Genomic DNA, 21,438 nt, shown 5'->3' on the forward strand with positions numbered 1-21,438 from the left:
TGCTCAGAGGTCATCCCTAGTGGAAGAAGGAGTGCTCAGAGGTCATCCCTAGTGGCCCCTCTCTCCCACAGAGGATGCTCAGAGGTCATCCCTAGTGGCCCCTCTCCCAGAGGACGGACCATGGCTTCTCTGCAGCCAGCTCCATGCTGAGCTGCATCCTTATTGCGGCTCTGCCCTTCACTGAGCTGAGCTAACACAGTTTGCTTGTTCAGCAGACGAGCATTGATTAAGCTGCTTCTGTGCGTGTTGTGACATTCCAGCGTCTGAAGCCACCAAGCACAAAGCACCAAGCACAAAGCAGGGCCTTTGCTGCCCTCTCGAGTGCGTCCTAATGACAGAGTCGCCTCAGCCTCACTTGAGTGTGTTGCTGACTTTAGCATTCTGCTTGTAATGACTGCTCTCTGTTAGACCCTGAGCAGTCTCCCCTCACACTTACCCCACCCCAGACTCCTTCCATCAGCCACCTCCATTCCCCTCGGGGCCCTCTCACGGCTCAGTTGGTAAAGTTCTTGCCATGGAAGCATGAGGACTGAGTTAGACCCCAGAACCTGTAGGAAAAACTGAGTGTGGCTGCATGCATCTGAAACCTCAGTATCAAGAGGCAGAGACGGGAGGACCCCAGGGCTCATAGGCCCTAGTCTGGCCAGTCTTGCCTAACTGACAAATGAGTTCAGTGAGAGCCTCAAAACCAAACATTCCAAAAGGACCCAGAAGATTGAGGAAGATGTCCAGTGATGACCTCTGACCTCCACATACGGTGACATACCTCTATGTCAGTGAGCCTAGAGGGGGAAGGCACCATTTTCCCAGCAAGTTCCTCCCCTCCCTGCACAGTGGCTTCCTCGGATCCGAGCCTGTGACATATGCACATGTACACAAATGTGGCCTGCGGTGAGCATGTAGAAGGGAGAATGAGAGGGCCTGCAGGAGGCTGGAGTGAGGGTGAGGGACACGGCAGTGGTACGGGAGCTGTGGAGCTAGCTGTACTTCTGTTTGAGCTTCATGGGCTGTCTGCTGTGTGTGGTAGGAAGTGTGGTACGTAAGTACACAAAGATACAACTGATGGAAGCTCATGGAGACCTAGAGTCTTTGGGTCTGTGTAGGTCCTCCTTTGACTGGTAGAGTTAATTTAGCTGTGCGGTGTTTTTTATTTGTAAGTTATTTATGATAAATTGATTTTTATTAAAAAAATAAAGCAAATCAATTAGTATTATTTTAAATACATCCTCAAATAGTAAAGATGAAGTTAGGTGTGGTAGTGGTGTATACTTGTAATCCCAGTACTTCCGGGGGTGGGGGTAGGAGCAGGGACATCATGAGTTCGAGTACAGCTTGGATTACATTAAAAGAATTAAAAATTAAAAAGAGCAAAGATACCTTAATAGACTTCCTACCACATTACATTATCCAGAATTAGGTTACAGTCCCAACCTTAAATAAGTATTGTCAATAAGACTGGACCCACAGCAGCCTACCCTTGAGCAACTCTAGTATGGGGTCAGAAGCCAAAAGGAATTTGAGTCTGCCAGGCAAAGGGGAGGGACCTGAGTGAGCTATCAATCATGTCTACAGCAATTTCCTAACCCTAACATAAAGCCACACTCGGTTTTGGGGTTCAGGGTTGAGTGTGTGTCAGGTGGGGTGGAATTTCTCCCACCACCCGTGTGCCATCAACTGCAAATCAACCTGTAACGTGGTGAGCCATCCCCGGCGAGCAACCCTCAGCGCTAGACAAGCTCAGGGTCCCTTTGCATGGCCACCATTCCTCTGTTCTTCTCAGGTTTCGTTCCTCCGCCCCAGCCGGAACTCAGCTTAGAAAACGCCTGCACTGACAGCCCAGTCAGAGTCTCAGAACCAATACGAATTTTCCCGGTTGGTTTTGCTGTACATCGTTACCCACCTCATACCAAGGCTATTTCATTTACTGCTTTGTCTAAAAATATCACAAAAGTGGTAGGCATCTTGGTCATTATCAGCGCGGATGGTTTATCAAGTCTGTATTTCTTTTTTCTGAGATGGGTCTCATGTCCCTAACTGGTTCCCACCCTGGAGCTTCGGACCCCCTGCCTGTCCTCATGCTGGGATTACAAGAACTCATGACTGTCTGGTATGTCTATGTGCTGGGGCTCAGACTCGGAACTTCCATGGAACAGGCAAGCACTCCATCAACTGAGCATTGCTGTTAGCCCTGCGGTAATCTGACTGAAAAGGCAATGTTCCTTCAACCCTAGCCTCCACTTCCCAATGAGAGCCACTCTCCACTGCTTGCTTCCTCCCCAGATTTTTATTTGGATACCTTAAACCTACAAAGACACGCAGAACCTACACTTTCCTGAGCATGCATCTGCCCTTCTCAGGCTTGAGTTTTGTGTTCCCCAGAACAGTGGGAACATGTCTCCACACGAGCAGATCCTGAGCTTCTCATTACTGCTGCTCTGGCCTGTTCGCTATTCCAGTCTGGGGACTTCTCTCTCTCTTCTTCACCAACCCCATGATTGTGAGATGTCACTTAGTTCAACTTTCCCGCGTTCTGTGCAAGCTGCCAGGAGCACCCTGGTACCCACCCATCTGCAGGACTAAGATCACTCGGTCAAAGAACAGGTGATTTTAAATTCTGACAGCTACTGCCAAAACTGACGAGGGTGTTTGGGGCCGGTTGAAGAGGATAGGTATTTTCAGCTCTGCAGACTTTACAAACCAATAAAATATGAAATTACTCACACGCACAACACACACACATGCACACATGCGCTACCATGAAGAAAGTTGCCCACATTTTACGTCTCCATGTAAAAGATAATTTCTAAATACCAATTTTCACCAATTAAGTGTGAAATCTCATGTGTCAAAATGTGTGCAATTTTAAATGATTTAGCTTAATATTGTCAGCATGGTTTCATAAAAGCATGGTCTCCATATTTCACACCAGCACATGCACACACGTGTGTCTCACTTCCCTGTGATGTGTGTGGGTGCAGCCCCTCCCATCCCCCATCAGCAGTTGTCTGCCCTGTGACTGAGAGGAAGGCTTCCTCTGCAGGAAGGGTGACATGTTAGGGAGGGAGTGGATAATACGTCACATGTTCTGTCCCAGGTCCCCTCTAGGATGGCATTTTAGCCACGAGCCTGTCACGGTCATACAGTAGTTGAAGAGACAAGTTGAAAAGAAGAACTTTTGGCTCGTGGTCTCGGAGGTCTCAGTCAGGGGTTGGCTAGCTCCATGGCTTTTAGACCTGTGACGAGGGATGAGCTTTGTGGAAGAAGGGCGTGCTGAGAGAGAGCTGCTCACCTCTCTGTGGCACAAAACAGATAAAAACGCTCAGACACCAGACATCCTCCCTGAGAGTGTGCTCTAGGGGCCGACTTCCTCCCTATTTCCATAACCTCCCCCAGAGTGTCAACAAATCCTGAATGGATCTGGGGGGGGCTCATGATCCAAGCACTTCCCAAAGCCCACCCATCAATTGATTTCCAGACTTTTAACACATGAGACATGGGGGAGGGGTGCATATCCAAACCACAACAGGTAACTTGAGGCCACAGTGATGAGTCTGGATGAGACTCCAGGAACTACAGGGCGCAGGCTCCTGACCTCCCTCTACATCGCGGCTTGCTCTCCATGCCAGGGCTTCGAACCCGAAAGGGACGTGAATTGCTAATCTTCTTGCTTGATGCTCAGGCTACAGCCTAGCTCAGAAGCAAGGCTTCTCCAAGCGGCCATGGGCTCTCTGCATAGGAGAGGGAGGTTAGGAGAACTCTGTGCTGGAAGCTATGGAGCTGGGGAATTCAGAAAGGTCTGGAGATCTGCTAGCGGACAAGAGCAGGGCAGGACTCATGTTTCATGACTGGAAAGGTGGAGGCTTACTGAGAAAATAAACAGCCACACTTAGCTTTATGGTTGACTCTAATTTTCTTTATCCTGTTCAACTTTAATTTCCTGACTCTCTCCAGTCCAGACAATAGTGCTACCTCACAGGCAATGTTATTGTGACACAGTCTAAAGAGACTTGAGGCAGCAAGCTTTTCCTTCAAAGGTTTGATATAGAATACTTTGGGCTGAGCCATTTATCCTCTTTGCGTGACATCTACACAGCTCAGCTATTGCAGCATGAAATTTAACTGTAGACAATGCTTAAATACACATGACTGTGTTCTAATAAAACTTTATTTATATATATATATATATATTTATATGTATATGACAAAGTGGTTTGATCCATCATTACAGTGCAAAGAATAAGAAAGACTGCCTTTGGATCAAATACCAGCTTTAGTGCCTAGAAACTGCATCTCCCAAGTGAACTATTCCAGCATTTTGACCCTTCTTAAAGCATTAGGAAGCATTCTTTTCCTAAAATGTAAAGCAGGATAGATACTAGTTGCTCCCTGCAGACCCCAGAGAGCTGGCTGAGAAGGTGCGTGCAGAGGTAACGCTTCACGGTGCAGGCATGTGCAGGTGTGGGGGGGGGGCTGGCAATGGTTAGTGTTAATGCCAGATTCAGAGCCTGCAGCCCAGCTTCCTTTGCACAGCTCCATCTAGGGAATACCATGGAAGAGCAGGAGGCAGGATGCTGAAGGAATGGCAGAATGAAATGCTTGGGACTTTGATTTGATTTGGACACAAGCACGGGGCAGAGACGTTGTCCTGGTCCTCCATGCACAGCAGCGTGTCAGTTGTGCAGCATCCTTGGTTCATTCCATCCATCACAAGCAGCTTACGGCTTCCAGAAACACACGCCTAGACAGATGTTGAGCCTATCTGGGGATTAGAAATAGCCTCTTCCATTAAGCTTAAATTAACTTAATCACCAGGTATGAAAGATAAGCAACACAAACAAACAGCATTCCCCGAAGCTTTCGTTAAAATCAAACTTCTATTTAAAATTTAGCTTGCATTTTCTAAGACTTGAACCCCTTTAAAGAGATAGTATCTGCTGTCAGTTTCCGCGCTGACAGAGTGGCAGAGAGTGGCAGAGATGAATGTGCTGGAGACGGTGGTGGGCTGTGTAATTTAACTTCACCTCCCTCGCCTCTTCTCACTGACCAAGGGATCTGGACACGGTAGAGAAATGACTAGGTCAGGCAGGTCTGGTCCGTGAGCGCTTCCACCACCCATCAGACTGGTCCGGGAATAGGAAACTCAGAGTCTTGCTGTTTGGATCCATGCTACGGAAAGCGAACACACGAGAAAACAAGCCGGAGGGAAGCTGCCCGCAATTAATCATCAGGAGCCTTCGGGTGCCTAGCCTCCCTGCTTCTGCTTGCTTGTCTGGGCTGAGCCGGGTGACCAGGGAATGGGCAAAAGGTCAGAGTTCACTGCAGTCTTTATCAACTGTTATGGGAGAAAACACAAGGAAGGAATTCAGCCGAGTCTGCAAGGTACGGCAGGAAGAACACCCGGGCAGAGATAGAAGGCCTCAAATCCCAGCTCTTTGTTTTCTGCCCACCGTCTTGAGCAAGTCTCATAATTTCTCCAAGCCTTAGATTCCATAATCTGCCAAATAAAGAGAGTAACTCCTTGCCCACAGGACCCTCGTGAGGCTTAGGGAGGTTCTTCAGAAGGGCCTAGAACTTCTCTCATCACATTTGAGGTGCCCCCATAACTAAGAAAGTCACCGGATTTGCCTGGTTCCGGATGAAGGAGCAGGTCTGGGACTCTAGGGAGCCACAGATGTGATGAGAGCCCTGGCTCTCAGGTTGCGCGGCACTACAGCAGGCAAGAGGCCAGCTGACAGGCAGGCAGATAACGGTCTAGAAAGGTAGACACAGTACAGCACTGTGGACTAGGTCTCAGTGACACAAGGCTTGCTTGGCTTGGGAGCAGAAGGGATGTATGCAAAGGCAGGAAGAACACGATGGAGGAAGGGTTTGAAGGGTCCTGAGCAGCACGATATTGTCACCTGGAGAGGAGGGCAGAGCATATCTGAAGTGAGTCTCAGAGCCTGGCACCACAAGTCCCCAGACCAGAAGGTGTCCCTTGCAAAAGGAAACCCCACTGTTTGCTTTGACTGAGCCATAGATCTGAGGGGAACCCAGGGGTAAGGTTGAGAACACAGGCCACGAAGAGGCTCAAGTCAAGTCCTGCTATCATACACCAATCGAGACCTATCTTTTGTGACTGTTCCTGATCTCAACCAGCTCCTCCCGCACACGCTCTTCAGAAACACCAAGACACTCAAGCCACAGGGTTTCCCTTGGTAGTGTGCCTTTTACTATTGTAAAGTTGACTTATTAATCAAAACAATAATTAGATGGGAGACAATCACAGATGCCTAGGCTCTTTCCTACATGACCTGAAACATGCTCATTCTAGGGGAAAATAATTGGAAGTTCCGACTACTTCCGAGGCAAGCGTTATCTAAGAAAGGGTGGAAGAAAAGCTGGTTTCCCCAAATATTTCTGTCTTGACAGATCTGTGTCACTTTCCCTAGGAGCCTCAGCCTTTGTCTTGATGACAAATGTGTGCTAAAGCAAGCGGCTGGAGCTAGGGTTTCATCTGCAGTCTCAATAACACAGTACCACCTCCTAAACTGTTGCCCCCAGCTGACGGGGAAGCTGTGAAGGCTGCGGAAAGTTTCTAAAGCCTTCACAAAATCCAGGGTGTCTTCTGTGCTGCAGAATGTTACAGAGCAGAAGACTCTGGGAGCTCAAGCCCCAGCAAGAGCTAAGTACCAGACATACCACACAAGAAAAAGCCGCAAGACAAAAGACAATTTAACTTGCAGAACCCAAATAGGTAGGCGTTGTCCCCACCCCACCCCTACCCCTACCCCGCTACCCCTGCCCCAGGAGAGCTGCTGTGGTAAGGCTCAAAGTCTGCAAAGCATGGAGACCATGTGGTGCTTCTGATTTTGGATTGAACTTTGTATTGTATAGGCAAAGTGGTTAACCCCTCTGAGGCCTTGCATGGCCCTTGAGCCTGTGCTGCTGACTACACAGCTCTACCCAGAGGTTCCCTGGGGAAATCTCATTGGCTGTTGGGCTGGCAGGGAAGGACTCAGGGGGTCCCAGGACCTGATGTGTCCCTTCTTCCCCAATCGCCAATGCATCATGAAGCAAGCTCAAACTGTTTTGTAGAGCAGTCATTCAAACATCTACCCCTGGAATCTCAGTGCTCAAGGTGTCGTGCCCAGGATTTAGAACCATCTCAGGCTGCACTCCTGGAGACCTACCTCCAAGCCTGCCATCCTGGGAGCATCCCTCACACAGAACTCCTGTCCGCGATGGTCCAGAGGGCCCGGACTATGGCTCTGTTCCTTTCATTTTATATAGTTCTGGAAGAATCCTTTCCCACAATGGATTCATTTTCTTAGACCTAAAAAAGAAGGTTGGGCCTAAGCAATTTCTCCAGACCTTCAACAGTAAATAAACTGATGAACACTGGTGGTTTGGTTAAGACACACTCTAAGCATCATGGTGAGCCTCTGATTGTGAGAGACCCTTGAGAACCTTTGACGTCTTCTGTTTTTCAGGTGATCTTTTCTATAGCTATCTACGCATCTTGGCTTATTAAACTCATCCATTTCGTGACTTTGCCACTCTCTTCTCTCCCTCCTCCTTTCCCCTCTGCCCTGCCCCCTCTTTCCAAGGTCTCCCTGTGTGATTCAGGATGGGCTCCATTCCTCCAACCTCTAAGCACCGGGAAGGCAGGTGTATGCCACCACGCCCACGTTGGGACTTTTTATCTGAATGATGGTTCCACAACCCAGTTTGGGACTACTCTGTGGTGTCTTGGTATCTTTGAAGAACGTGGCTTTTCCAGGTGGCAGCTACTTCGCTGTTTCTTCGTCCTTTGCAGACCATGTGGCTCTGACATCCCTTCCTTCCTCTCCTCATTTTCCGGTATCCCTCACTGTGTGTTGATCTGAAAGTCAATTCAGCACACTTGTTACAAGCATGGGTAAAGTAAGAGTGTATGGGTGCAATGGATGGCCCTTTGAGGCCCTTATTTCTCATCCAGACATTGACCTTAGTGGGTAAGCTTCCAGCCTGGCCTTTGGCTCTTCAAGGGACTTCTCTGGTTTCCTGGTTCCTCAGCCTCTTCCACACAGAAGGGTTCTTGGGTACTTGAGTTCTAACAGAGAAGCTGCATCTCTGCTCTTGTGTTTTCTACAGTGTCTGCCATAACCTTCCTCTCTGTTCCTGTCGCTCCTTCACGCGCCTTAGGCTCCACCCTGCCATCTGAATTCCTAACGCACAACTTTCCCCCTGCGCTATTCAGTTCCTTTGCTGGAGTCTGTGTGTTTCTGTCCTCCTGCCTGCTGCTTAGCTCTCACTCCTCTGGGAACCCATCCCATAATACCTCCTGCAAGCCAAGCCCTTACAATCCCAGCAACCTCGTTGGCTTATCTGTGTATTGCATCAGGTATATGTCTGGTGACACCACTTCCAAGTATGAAGCCTTTTGCAGTCATAGATGCCTGATTTGCCTTGTCTCCCTTTACCCAAATCAGCGCCTGGAACCTTTCTTCATTATGGTTGGAAGGATGAACGAACAAATGAATGAACGAACGAACGAACGAACGAACGAATGAATGAATGAATGAATGAATGAATTGACTAACTGCTATGAATTGAATCGTGTTCTCCTCTCCTTCAAATTCAGGTTTAAATTCTAACTTCAAGCAACTGAGACTTGGAGATAGAATTTTTATTGGGCTGACTGAGTTAAAATGAAGTCATCTAAGTAGACCCTAATCCCACATTTCCCGTGTCCTCGTAAGGAAAGAAAGTGGGCACCCAGAGAAGGCAACAGAAGACATGGAGACTCGGCGAGACAGCCGTCTGTAGGCCACGGGGCAGGCGTACGGCACAGCTCTAGGAGATGGACTGTGTGGCTGCCTTTTGGTCACAGCCAACATTTTTACTAGTTGAGGAAATTGCCTGGATGGAGAAACAAAAGCTAAGACAAAACCAGCTGATTGGTGGCGGCGCACACCTTTAATCCCAGCACTCGGGAGGCAGAGGCAGGTGGATCTCTGAGTTTGAGGACAGTCTCGTCCACAGAGCTAGTTCCAGGACAGCTGGGGCTACAAGGAGGAACCTTGTCTTTAAAAAAAAAATTCACACAAGAAGAAGGAGGAGGATAAGCCACCACAAAATGGGAAAATGGCATGATTACTTTATTACTTATTTCAATATTTAATGAATTCCCCAATGATATCAGGTTGGAGAGGGAAACTTCCCGGGGCTCATGCAGTACCAGCATGTGGTGGGGTCTTTCACAAAAACAGCTTATTCAGTCTGCTGAGCCAGTCCACCAAGTTTTCTAATCTGGGTATAAAGGTGACTGAGGCCCACGAGGACACCATGTTGAGACCCCTACTCTCTGGCGCACTGTTCTCTGCCCATACCCATCATAAGAGAGAGCAAGAGGATCTGGGCCCATGCCATAGCCTTAGTAAATTTCTTCCATCTTCTGGGTGTGCGTATTTTACACGTCCATAGGTGCCCGTGTGTGTGTGTCTGTGTGTGTGAGTGCTAGCCAGCTTGCTGTGTGGATTCCCTGTCCTCATCTCCAAGACTGGGATTTCAGAGTGGCTGTCTCTCACTGACATGGTTTTTACAAGAGCTTGCGCTGCGAGCCCTTGACACTGAGTCGACTCCCAAAGTCCTCCAGATGAACCTTTGCGCTCAGATCTTAGCCATTTTCCTCAGTCACGTGTAGCACATGTAAAGTGTTTGATCAGTTAGAAGTCATCTTTTCTACAGCAAGACACCACATATGTGAGAATCCCCGGGGAAATCTGCAGCAAGGTTTAGCTGATTGCAAATGTCTAGACCATGCGTCCTCAGAAGGTTGCTAGTAATGGAAGCAGATGTGCGGATGATCTCAAGATGGCAGACAGTGGGAGGCTGGTAGCTTCCTGAAAAGGAAGAAAAAAGCTTGCAAGGCTTCTAGGTAGTGGAAGGAGGGTGGTGGCCTCTGATTGGAGGAAGAACAGCCCCTTGACCCTATCTCCTGTGGGCTCGCATGCTCATTCCCTTCAGTCTGTAGATAATATAGAAGGTTCTGTTTTGTTGGGACACTCTGAACCCTGCGAAGGTAGAGAGTGGGGTGGATCCTGCCACTCTCACCATCCTGCACCCAGAAGGACCTCTGAAGTAAAGGACGTGTGCAAGGTTATAAAGGTCAATGTGTGGGATTAGCACTTCTGCCACATAGGGCTTGAGGGCGGAACTCAGGTCGCCAGTCCTGGAGGCAAGCTCCTGTTCCCACGGGGCCATCTCAGCATCCAAGCATGGACACTGAGGGGGTTTTCTTTCTCACTGTGGCTCTGTGTGTGGCCTCTGGGCTAGAGTGGGGTCTCCTCCCCCTTTCCAGCACATTCCACCCCTAAGCATGAGCCTCAGGCTCACACTGTCACCCTGGCAAGCAGTCCCCATGCCTGTCGGCTCCAGTTAGACACTGGTGGCTGGGCCACATTGCAGAAACCTCAGTTTGCTTTTCAGAGCTCCCGGGGGAGAGACACCTGAACAAAGAACTGAAATCTGGCAAAGAGCCAAGAGCGCTAACTGCGCCCCGGTGATGACCTGTGGAGTGGAGGGTGGGAATTGAGGCCCTGGCGGTGAGCTATGAGAGTGATTAATTCTACCTGCACAGATTGGGGAGGATCACAGAGGATAGGAATATTTTCTAAAAATGTACTGCATGAATGGAATTCTAACAGCTACTGTCCTGGGTTCATGTTCTACACCAGAAACTCTGAAATAGGGTCCCGTCTCCACATCCGACTCTTAGGCTGCTGACGCACCGGCAAGCTCACAGCTTTGAGAAGAGTCTGAAAAAAATAATTGGAGATACAAATCTCAGTGACTATTTCTTATTATTAGGAAGTAATTGGGGTCATTTGAAAATATTGCTTAATCTCATGCCTTTCAGTTTTACGTGCTTCTGTGTGAGATAGTCTTAATTCTTTTTTTTTCCTTTCTATTTCAAGACAGGGTTTCTCTGTGTAGCTTTAGAGCCTGTCCTGGAACTAGCTCTGTAGACCAGGCTGACCTCGAACTCCCAGAGATCCACCTGCCCTTGCCTCCTGAGTGCTGGGATTAAAGGCGTGCGCCACCACTGCCAAGCAATAGTCTTAATTCTTAATGTGGAAATTGATAGCAAACATGCCATCCTGTCTTATTTGATTGCAGTCGTCAACTTCATGGCAAAGAGATTGTAGGTGTGAGCTTTGAATTGGAGTCTGTCAGTTCTTCCCTGAGCAATGGACAAGACCCTAGATAAAGCCAGATTATATGTCAAGGACCTCAAAAACCTGGCAACTTAGAAATTTCAGTTCTGGGAGTTTGTTCTAAAGATATAGGCTAAGAGTTGAGGACAATAGTTTGGTTTACGTTTATCTGAGTAGGAAGAATTGGAAGCAATCTTAATACCTAACAGCTTGCGCGGGATGTTCCCTGAGGAGGATGCTTAAGTGTGCTTACAGAAAAACGGTAACCGTGAGGCAAGCTGCAGTGGTGTGCACTATAGATGGTGATTTAACTGCAGGAAGGTAGAGTCCCAGAGAAGACCAGAAGAGCTGTGTTATAAGATAGGCAGCTGGGCTGTGGTGGCGCGCACCTTCAATTCCAGTACTCGGAAAGCAGAAGCAGGCAGGTCTCTGAGTTCCAGGACAGCCAAGGATACACAAAGAATGCTGTCTCAAAACAAGGCAAAACAACAACAAAACAGCTGGGAGAGCCTCCATAATGCAGCTCAGGCCTCCGGGTGCCACTTGAGTCAGCAGGTTGAGAACTGTGGGTTCTAGGGAGCATGTCAGAAAAGGTTACAAGAGGCCTTCAAATAAAAGGCCATGACAAACCACGCATAGATCCATCTGAGTCCATAGCTGTGGCCCAAGAGAGGAGGTGGGACAAACACAGAAAGCCAGGCCTTGTTTGATCCTGGTAGCCAGGTGCTTGTGGCCTCAAGTTGCTCACACTCAGCATAAAGTTACAGTGACTTGAACTTGCCATCTGCATGGAAGGAGGAAGCAAGGAGTTGTCAGGGCCCAGTCAGATGGGTAGAGATCTCAGTCCAAACAGACATGGAGGATGAAGGCCAATGGGATGGAAGTGGCCAACCTCTGTGAGCGTGCAGTTGGTACGAACATGCACTGGCAGCTGCATTTGGGGGTTTCTGTTAGATGCCAGAATTTCGGCGAAAGGCAGAAGGCTTACAGCAGTTCTGAGGAAACTGAAGCCCTATTGGCTGGACTAAAGGCAGCTCCAGGTTTAGACGGGGCTGAGTGGATTGGTAGAGGCTCCCGGCCTCTTTGGAACCCAGGCTGCCATGGTAGATGGACAGTGCAGTAAATACATGACCATGTGCAAAGGCCACCCAAGCAGCTGTGACTGTCCACTGGACAGTCGTTGGCATGGAAATGCTGTCACGCTCTAAGAGGGTGTGGGAAAGAAAGCAGTCCCTGGTCAAGCTCCATCCGCACGAGAGAGGCTGAGTCGCTGTTTATATTTAACCCATGCTGTGCTTGACATCCTGAGTTAGAGAACGACAGGATAGACATCATTCTGTTCAAAGCACAACGGGGAAAGACAGTCCAGGAGGTTCTCTTAGTGCTTGAAGTTGACTTCATCTTCTCTGTCTTGCCAGCAAATCTGTTCTTTGTGATGGATTTGTGAAGCATAACACAGCATGTCCAGATAGCTGGGGTTGTCCTTGCTGGCTACCTGGGTGTGTGGTGGGGGGTGGGGGGTACATGTGTGTTTCTGCTCTAAAGCAGGTCGTGAGAGAATGTATATATTTGGGATGTATAAAAGTAGCACGTATTTAATCTCTACAGGCAGGGTTCCGCGGGTTGGACGTGGGTCTCAGGTATGTGAGGCAAGATCTCTGCCACTGTGCAGGATCCTATCCCTTTAAAACAGTGGTCTCCAACCTTCCTAAACACTGTGGCCCTTTAAAGTTCCCCTTGTTGGGGTGACCCCCCAACCATAAAATTATTTTTGTTGCTACTTCATAACTAACTTTGCCCCTGTTATGAGCCCTGATGTAAATACTTTCAGAGATAGTGGTTTGGCAAAGGGGTTACAACCCGTAGGTTGAGAACCATTGCTTTATAAGGATATTTTGAAATAGGATCTTGTTGATTAATAACGCCTGGGGTTAGACTCACTGAGTAGCCAAAGCAGGCCTTGAACCTTCAATCCTCCCTCCTGCCTCAACTACACAAGTCTCTGGAATCACAGGCCATGCCATGATATGTGTGTGTGTGTGTATACACACACACACACACACACACACACACACACACACACATATATATATATATATATATATATAGAGAGAGAGAGAGAGAGAGAGATAGAGATAGAGATATACGTGTGTGTGTGTGTGTATATATAGATATATATTTGTATGTATACACAATCTCAGATAAAGCTCACAATGACCCTGCAGGAGATAAATTATTCCTGGTTTAAAGATAAGAAAGCAGAGAGTCAGAAGGGTTAAGAGACTAGCTCATAGTCACACAGCACTTCAGTGGTAGTGTTAGAATTTCAACTGTGAGGATCAGAAGGGTTAAGAGACTAGCTCATAGTCACACAGCATTTCAGTGGCAGTGTTGGGATTCGAAATATTTTTGTTCCAAGTGGGTACTGTCTTCTTTGCCTTTGAAGTACACAATTCTTTTCTTAAATTTTTATTTATTCTTTCAGAATTTTATATACATAATTATGTGTAGTAAGGAGAGCGGGCTGCATCCCACCACCTGGCTAGCTTAACCCCCCGAAATAATCACACAGAAATTGTATTAATTAAATTACTGCCTGGCCCGTTATATCTAGCCTCTTCTCGGCCAACTCTCAAATCCTGATCTAACCCATTTCTATCTATCTGTGTAACACCACAATATCGTGGCTTACTGGGAAAGATTCCAACCAGCCCAGCATCTGTCTCAGGCAGAAGCTCCATGGTGTCTCTTCTCTGACTCTGCTTTCTTCCTCCCAGAGTTCAGTTCTGTTCTCCCAGCCTACCTCAGTTCTGTCCTATCAAAATGCCAAGGCAGTTTCTTTATTCAACCAATGAAAGCAACACATAGACAGAAGGACCTCCTACACCAATTATAGACTTTATTTATACATATAAATATTAATATATATATTATTTAATAAAAGTCTCCTACATTAATTCTCTCTTAATTCCTGTCCTGCCAACTCCTGTCTTCTTCCCTTTTACTTTTATGACTTGGGGCATGTGTGCAAACGTGTCCCCCTGAACTTAATTTTAATTAGGGTTGCCTACATGAGCGTGAGTGGGGTCGTTTGTTTGAATGGGGGCAGTGTTACCAGTGGGTGTGCGCTGAGACTTTGATCCTCTTCCCCTGCAGTCTTCAGCTGTCAGGAGCTCCCCTCTGAGGGGTGGGGCCTTGAGAGCCCCTCCCCCCACGGTAGAGTGTTGAAGTCCCAGGCTTATATGCAATGGGTGGTGTTGCCAGTGACATCTTCAAAATCTGCATAAATGGCAGGACTCTCTGCCCAAGTTACTGGCACTGCTGAAGATTTAGCATCTCCTGTCCTCACAGAGTTTTGTCATCTGACTCCCAGAGGGAAGCCATGGTGGAGAAGGAGCAAGAGACCTGGCTTCTGGGCTCTGCTACCTGCTTGTTATAGGATGTTGGCGAGCGAATCTCCTCACAGGGCTCAGAGGCTTCAAGATGACAGGAATGAAGCATGTGGCACTGTTTCATGTCTAGGAAGTCTCTGTGCACCGGCCTCGCGTTACTGTCTCCATGTTTGGTCATGTCTGAGCGTGTGTGCACTGGCCTCGTGTCACTGTCCCCGTGTTTGGTCATGTCTGAGCGTCTGTGCACTGGCCTTGCGTATTGTCCGAGTGTTTGGTCATGTCTGAACGTCTGTGCACTGGCCTTGAGTATTGTCCCTGTGTTTGGTCATGTCTGAGCGTCTGTGCACTGGCCTCGTGTTGCTGTCCCTGTGTTTGGTGTCTGAGCTTCTAGTAAAGGCACAGGGCTCCAGAAGCTCTGAGAAGGCTTCTGAGCAACTGAGCCCATCCTGAGTCAAGTAATGGCATAGAACCCACAAGCATTCATTAGGACCCCTTTGACATGGGTTAAGAACATGCTCCGTACATGTCAGAGTTGCAGAGGCTCCAGACCCTCCCCCGTGTGTGGTGCCTTACAGTAAGGTCCAAAGGGACTGACTACCATGACTGAGATCCATCGCTGGCCTGCCCTGGGTCTCTTGAGTCTACTCTCTCAGCCTGTGCCTGAGAAGGAGTGCAGGGACCCAACTGCAATCCAGGCATAGAGGACTAACTAATAATTTCCTCGCACTCCAAAAAGAGAAGCAGAGAAGGAGGGTGAGGCCAGCCTGTCAGCATCCCAGTGCCAACCTCTGCAAACAACTCATTAGAAACGCCAGGCTAGGCTGGGCATGGTGGTGCGCACACTCAGGAAGCAGACGCAGACAGATCTCTATGAGTTCAAGGTCAGCCTGGCCTAGAGAGTGAGTTCTAGAACAGCCAGGGTTATGCAGGGAGACCTTATATCAAAACAATGAAAAAAAAACTCTAATTAATTTTTAAAAAGAAAGAAGAAAACCCAGGCTAAGCAGCTCAGGCATAAACAGCACATACAATAAAAGACACCCTGACCGTAGGGAGACTCAAAACTGGCCCTGAGGAACATCTTTTGTTTCAAGGCTCCTAACTACAGTGATTTTGCTGAAACTTAGCATAGAACAACACAGAAAAGTAAGAACCCAGAGTCAGGCAGCCTTTTATCCAAAGACGGTCTCCCAGGCACACAGCACCACAGAAGCACACTTGTGCAACTTCAAACTACTTTTACACAGGATCCATTGCCATAACAGGCACCCAATGGGTTGGGTACCTTACAGGAGATGGACTGATGATTATAGCTCATGGCCTTGGCGCCCTTCGTCCATGATTGACTTGACCCGACAAGGAAATCTATCCCCGTGGGAGGTAGGGGCATAGCAAGCAAGACCAGGTAATCAAAGGGAAAAGGGCCAGAGTCCCAGAGTTTTTCTGAGGGCCGTCAAATTGCCTAAAGACTTCCCCGTAAGAGCACCATCTGCTCCCAATAGTACCAGCCTGGCCACCAAGTCTTTGCCACATGGGCCTTTGGGTACTCCCTAGGGACCATAGTGGACATGGGGGCAGGGTCCAGAAAAGAGTGGTTACCATAGCTGCAGTGCAGGGAAAGCCTCCCAAATCCCAAATCAAGAGGACACATTTGTTCAGAAAGGAAGTCACTGTACCAAGGTTGAAAACTAGTTACTTCTTGGTAGTAGGATAAGAAATATATGTTTTACATATTATCTGCTTATCCATAATTTCATTTTTCCTTCAGAGTCCGCTTTTATATAGAGTAAAAATCAATGAGTGTGATGTTTTGTTGAATCAGACACAACCTTGGGTTTCTGAGAATATAACCAACTAGACATTTGATGGCGTTCTCCTGGTGTGCACCAGGTAATGTTTAAATGATTTCTTAGTGCAAAGATGGCCTGGCAGCAAGCAAGAGCATGCTCCAGAGCCCTGAACCAGCAGGCTCAGCACCAGGGATGGAAAGTGGGTTTCCCCTATGGACATCCCTCTGGTGGCCTAGAACTTGGGCCTGATGTTTGTAGAAGGGAGAAATCCTAGAGCCCAGACAGTGAAGAAGTTAGACCAGAGATTCCCACGTGGAGTTAGAACCCCTGAGGGTTCTAACACACCCATGGAGGGCAATGGATGAACACTTGCCTGGCATGTTCTGGTCCTGAGACAGGAGTGATGGCTACATCCTTAAGAATCCGTAAACACTCCTTCATGAGAGTTTGGGATTAGAGTTGTGTTACTGTGTGGCTGGAAAAGCAGAGCATCCATGGTGGAAGCTGCTGTGAGTCACTGGTGTTTCCAGAAACCTGAGTTATGGACTCGACCTCACAGCTGCAACTCAAGCAATCTAAAACAGTGAAGATCAGGGAAGGAAGGTCCAGAATGGAAAAGAAAGCACTATGTAAGATCTTCAGGAAAGCAGGTCAAATGAAGAAGAACAGAGGGAAAATGAAGAAATTGAAAATCAGCCACACAATGACAATGAATATTAAAATTATTGCATACATACCGTAGAATAAATAGACTCAATGCCTTTAAAGAAATAAATATAAAACAGGCTGACAAGTTTGCAAAAAAAAAAAAAAACAGACAGAAACAGATAGCTGGATTTTATAAAAAACAAATCAAACCTTTAAAAATAAAATCCAGGGGCCGGGCGATGGTGGCGCACGCCTTTAATCCCAGCACTCGGGAGGCAGAGGCAGGCGGATCTCTGTGAGTTCGAGACCAGCCTGGTCTACAGAGCTAGTGCCAGGACAGGCTCCAAAGCCACAGAGAAACCCTGTCTCGAAAAACCAAAAAAATAAAAAAATAAAAATAAAATAAAATCCAGTGTAAATAAAATAGAAATTCAGGAGACAGATCAATCAGCCTACTAGACCAAGTGAAGAGAAATGAAGGAACCGATAGGCATGTTGAAGAGGTTGCTAAGAATCTCTCAAAAAACAATGAAAGGAAAAATCAAGTACCTTCAGCAGGAGTTCCAAAAAGGGGCAATGGAAGACTGAAGAAAGTTGATATTCAGGGGAATTAAGGATGAGAATTTTCCCATGAAACTTAAAAATAAATGGCAAAATGATCAAAAAGCTAATGGAATCCCAAGAAATATAAATAAAAAGAACTGGGTGTGATGACAGCCTGCATGCAGAGGCAGGAAGATTGCTGTGAACTGCGGGCCAGCTTGTTCTAAGTAGTGAGTTCAGATTGAGCTTGGGCTACATGTGAGACCCTGTCTCAAAACAAACTGATTAAATATCCACAGATAGGAAGGTCAGAAACAGCAAGGTACCACAAAATACTAAAGCGAGGCTAGGAGAGACCTGACAGAGGACAGGGTGCAGGACAGCGTGAGAATTCGCCAGCTGGGAACTTCCACCATGGCAGCAGGGTCCAGCAGGAAAGCTTCAAATGCTCAGAGAAATGAAGTAGAGAGGCCGAGAACTACATTCCCGTGAGCTTGCCTTAATATTCCTGAAAACTCAGACCCCTTTGTGATACAGGAGAATTGTCTGTATTCTGTCAATCATGGTATAAATAAACACTGACTGGCCAGGCAGGAAATATAGGCGGGAAAACCAGACAGGAAGTCGAAATGATGTAATAAGAACAAGAGAAGTCTGGGAAGGAGGAAGTTGATTCCCCCCACTCCTGCCCAGACCACCGAAGCAGCAGGATGTGATCTGCCCCACTGAAAAAAGGTACTGAGCCACATGGCTAACATAGATCAGGAAAATGGGTTAATCAAGATGTGAGAGTTAGCCAGTGAGAGGCTAGAGCTAATGGGGCCAATCAGCTTATAATTTATGGAGACCTATGTGTGATTTTTTGGGGGGCTAAACAGTTGTGGGGTACCTGGTGGGAGGACAAAAACCCCAACAACAAACAAGCCAGGCCCGTCCATGTTACACCTTTGCCAGGGTCTGTGGGCCCTGTCCAGAGGTGACTTCAGGGCCACTGACTGTTGGGCTACAGGAGCTGCTGTCTGTGGTGACAGACTGTTCTGGATCCAACTCCAACGTGCTGAATGCATGAATGCGGGCCTCTCAAAACACCCACTGGCTGCTCCCATAAAGTGGAGAAATACTATCTCCCTCAACAGGTTGTCTGTGGAACGAAACAAGATCCAATAGAAAAGCTGTGGTAATGTTCAAACCCCCATTTCTTTGCTCATTCACCCAAGAGATACTGAGTATCTGGGGTGTGTCTTACCCAAAAGCTAGTGAGAGTATGTCAATGATCAAATGATCAAAGCCCAGATCTCATGTAAGGCAAAGCCTCCTGAAGAAGAGACAAAGAACAAGGAAGCCAGACTAGGGTGGACACACTGGCAGACAAAGCAGTAAGCAAGCTCAGAGGCATAGGAATTGTGCCAGGTGAGTCCAAGATGGCTGGCACAATGGAGCCAAGGGAACCAGGAGAATGGGTGATGGGATGGCAGCCGCTCTGTCACATAGCACATCCCCTGAGAGGGACTGTGCAGCAAGAGGGGGAAGTGGCACAAGACGGAGTCTTCCCTGAGGACATCGGGGACAGGACAGGGGCGGGCATTGTGCAGGAGCTGCTGTGAAAACAAACACCAGGCAGGTGTGATTCCTTGCGGGACATGTTTCCACTTCCTGCAGTGAAGTGTCCCTGTCCCATGGAGGGCCATGTTGACCCTATAAAGACACAAATGCCATCGATACTTGAGTAGGGATTGTGTGGCAGGATGGTTAGGACCACGGGGCTGGAACCCTATACTACAGCCATTTTCCCTCAGGCCCAGCCTATCCCAGCTTGCCCTCCATGCTGTTTACTTTTTGTCAACCTGACAGAGTTAGCTAGGGAGTAGCAACCTCAACTGTGAGGTATTACCCCAATCAGATTGGCCTATAAGCAAGTCTGTGGAGCATCTTATTGACTGATGATTGATGGCGGAAGGTCCATGTCGCTGTGGGCAGCGCCCCGCTTAGGCCCTAGGCTGTATAAGAAAGCAGGCTGAGCAAGCCGAGGAAAACAAACCAGTAAGCAGAACTCCTCCATGGTCTCTTATTCAGTTCTTGCCTTGCCTTCTCTCAGTGATAGCTGTAACCTGTCAGCCAAATAGGCCCTTTTCTTTGGTAAGTTCCCTCTGGTCGACATAAACAGGTGCACACACAAATGCACATACAAACATGCACATATGCAGACATAGGCATACGCATATGTATGCATACACAAAATAAGTGTGCCCATAGGCTCCCATATACGAACACGCAGTGAGCTCTTGGGGGAAACAAAATGCATTCCAGTCATCCTCTTCCCAAAGCCTTTCCTGTTAGAAAGAGCCTGAGACTGTCAAGCGAGCAAAAACTTCAGAGAAGGCTTGATTTCGTCCTTCATCTTTAGAGTTATATTTCCATGAACATGGGATCGCAGTTACAAACAAAGCCTTTAACAATTGCTTCTGGTGTAACTTTTCTCTCAGCCATGCATCCTCACATGGAGAGATGGTAGAGTTCTGATCTCGAGGGGTTTTGTTTATTTCTGGGTTTAGTGTGTGAGCGTTTGTTATGGCTTGGTTTTCCTCTCCTCCTCTCACTACACCTCAGTCTATGTAACTACTCCTTTGAGACCCTTTGTCCCCACTGTGAGCTCCTGTTAGGAGGGGACACTGTGATGTTTATTTTATATCCCCTGTGCCCAATGCCCAGTGCTTGTCACGTAAGCTATTTCACCTACTTTTCTGTCCGTGTCAACAAAAGGACTCTGGGAACTTTTGGTCCTGTTCAGCCATTTGTCAGGAAGTAGACTCTGAGTCCTTCCTGCCTCCCGGCACCCCAGGCCCTCTGGGCATGCAGACTGTCTCGTATGTCATCCCCCCCCCCTCCCCCCCCGTGGATGACCTTTCTGTAGAACTTACTTCAGCTATCTCTGTCATGCAAAGCAGCTTGCAAAAAAAGAGTTCCTTATGCTTTCTGATTTCAGCTTTCCAGATATCTGTATGGACAGAAAACACAGAATCCCTGCAGTTTCTGACAGAATGTCTTCATCGAAGCTTAAGGGCGCCTCGCTTTTCGTAGCCAGGTACTGACAGTCGAGCGCAGTCTCTTTACCCCCATCGCTTTCCCCAGCAGGTGTGGAGCAGGGGACCAGACAGGGAATGAGGCAGCAAAATGCAATGGAATCCATCCCCACATAAGCCAGGGCTGGTGGCACAATACCTGGAATCCTAGTCCTTGGGAGGCTAGCCTGGGCTATCGAGCCAGATGGGCAGAGGAGTCTGAACATGGAGGAGAGGAGGGAGTGAGGGTCCCTGCTCACCCCTCTCCTACACTGGGGCTCAACTTTGCTAGGTGTGTGTCAGTCTGTTTTTCTCCCCCCTCTCCCTCTTCCTTCCTCTCCCCATCCCTCCCCATCTCTCCTCTCTCTCTCTCTCACACACAAACATGCATATACATGTGGGGAAGGGTGGAGAAGAAAGGCCGGAAGCCAGCAGCTACTTAATAATGGCTCCAATGTTTCACCGTGAACCAAATGCTGAATATTTTGCCCCTTTGTTTCTACTTTTTGGGATCTTTTTGATATTTTTTTTCTTTGAGCACATATTGACTTTATAATTAGAAAAATAGAAAATAAGCCTGAAAGATAAAATAGGGGAAAAATACACATTAAGAAGCAGCCGTAAGTTGGCACTGTGTAAATGGTAGCTATTTTTAACTAATTAGTCATTACGCCTAATAATAATAATTAGGAGTAATGATTTCCTCTGGCAACGGACTTGTGCATTCGTTATTGGAAGTTGTAGATGACTCATGGATCCCTGGCCAAGAGACTGGGACCAGGGTTCTTTGTCAACCAGGGCGCCCCTCACCTGCCTTCCCGACTCT

The 21,438-nt window shown here is 47.7% G+C and overlaps 1 protein-coding gene across 1 annotated transcript in view; it reads left to right on the forward strand.

Moving 5' to 3' along the window:
* Ttll11 (tubulin tyrosine ligase like 11) overlaps positions 1-21,438 on the forward strand; it is a 244,069-nt gene that overhangs the window by 150,196 nt on the left and 72,435 nt on the right. The window contains exon 8 of the mRNA XM_026778629.1: positions 20,537-20,635. Within this exon, the coding sequence (XP_026634430.1) occupies positions 20,537-20,635 (99 nt within the window). The remainder of the gene's footprint in view (positions 1-20,536; positions 20,636-21,438) is intronic.

This window comes from Microtus ochrogaster, chromosome 4, assembly GCF_000317375.1.
Source record: "Microtus ochrogaster isolate Prairie Vole_2 chromosome 4, MicOch1.0, whole genome shotgun sequence".
Taxonomy (NCBI): domain Eukaryota; kingdom Metazoa; phylum Chordata; class Mammalia; order Rodentia; family Cricetidae; genus Microtus; species Microtus ochrogaster.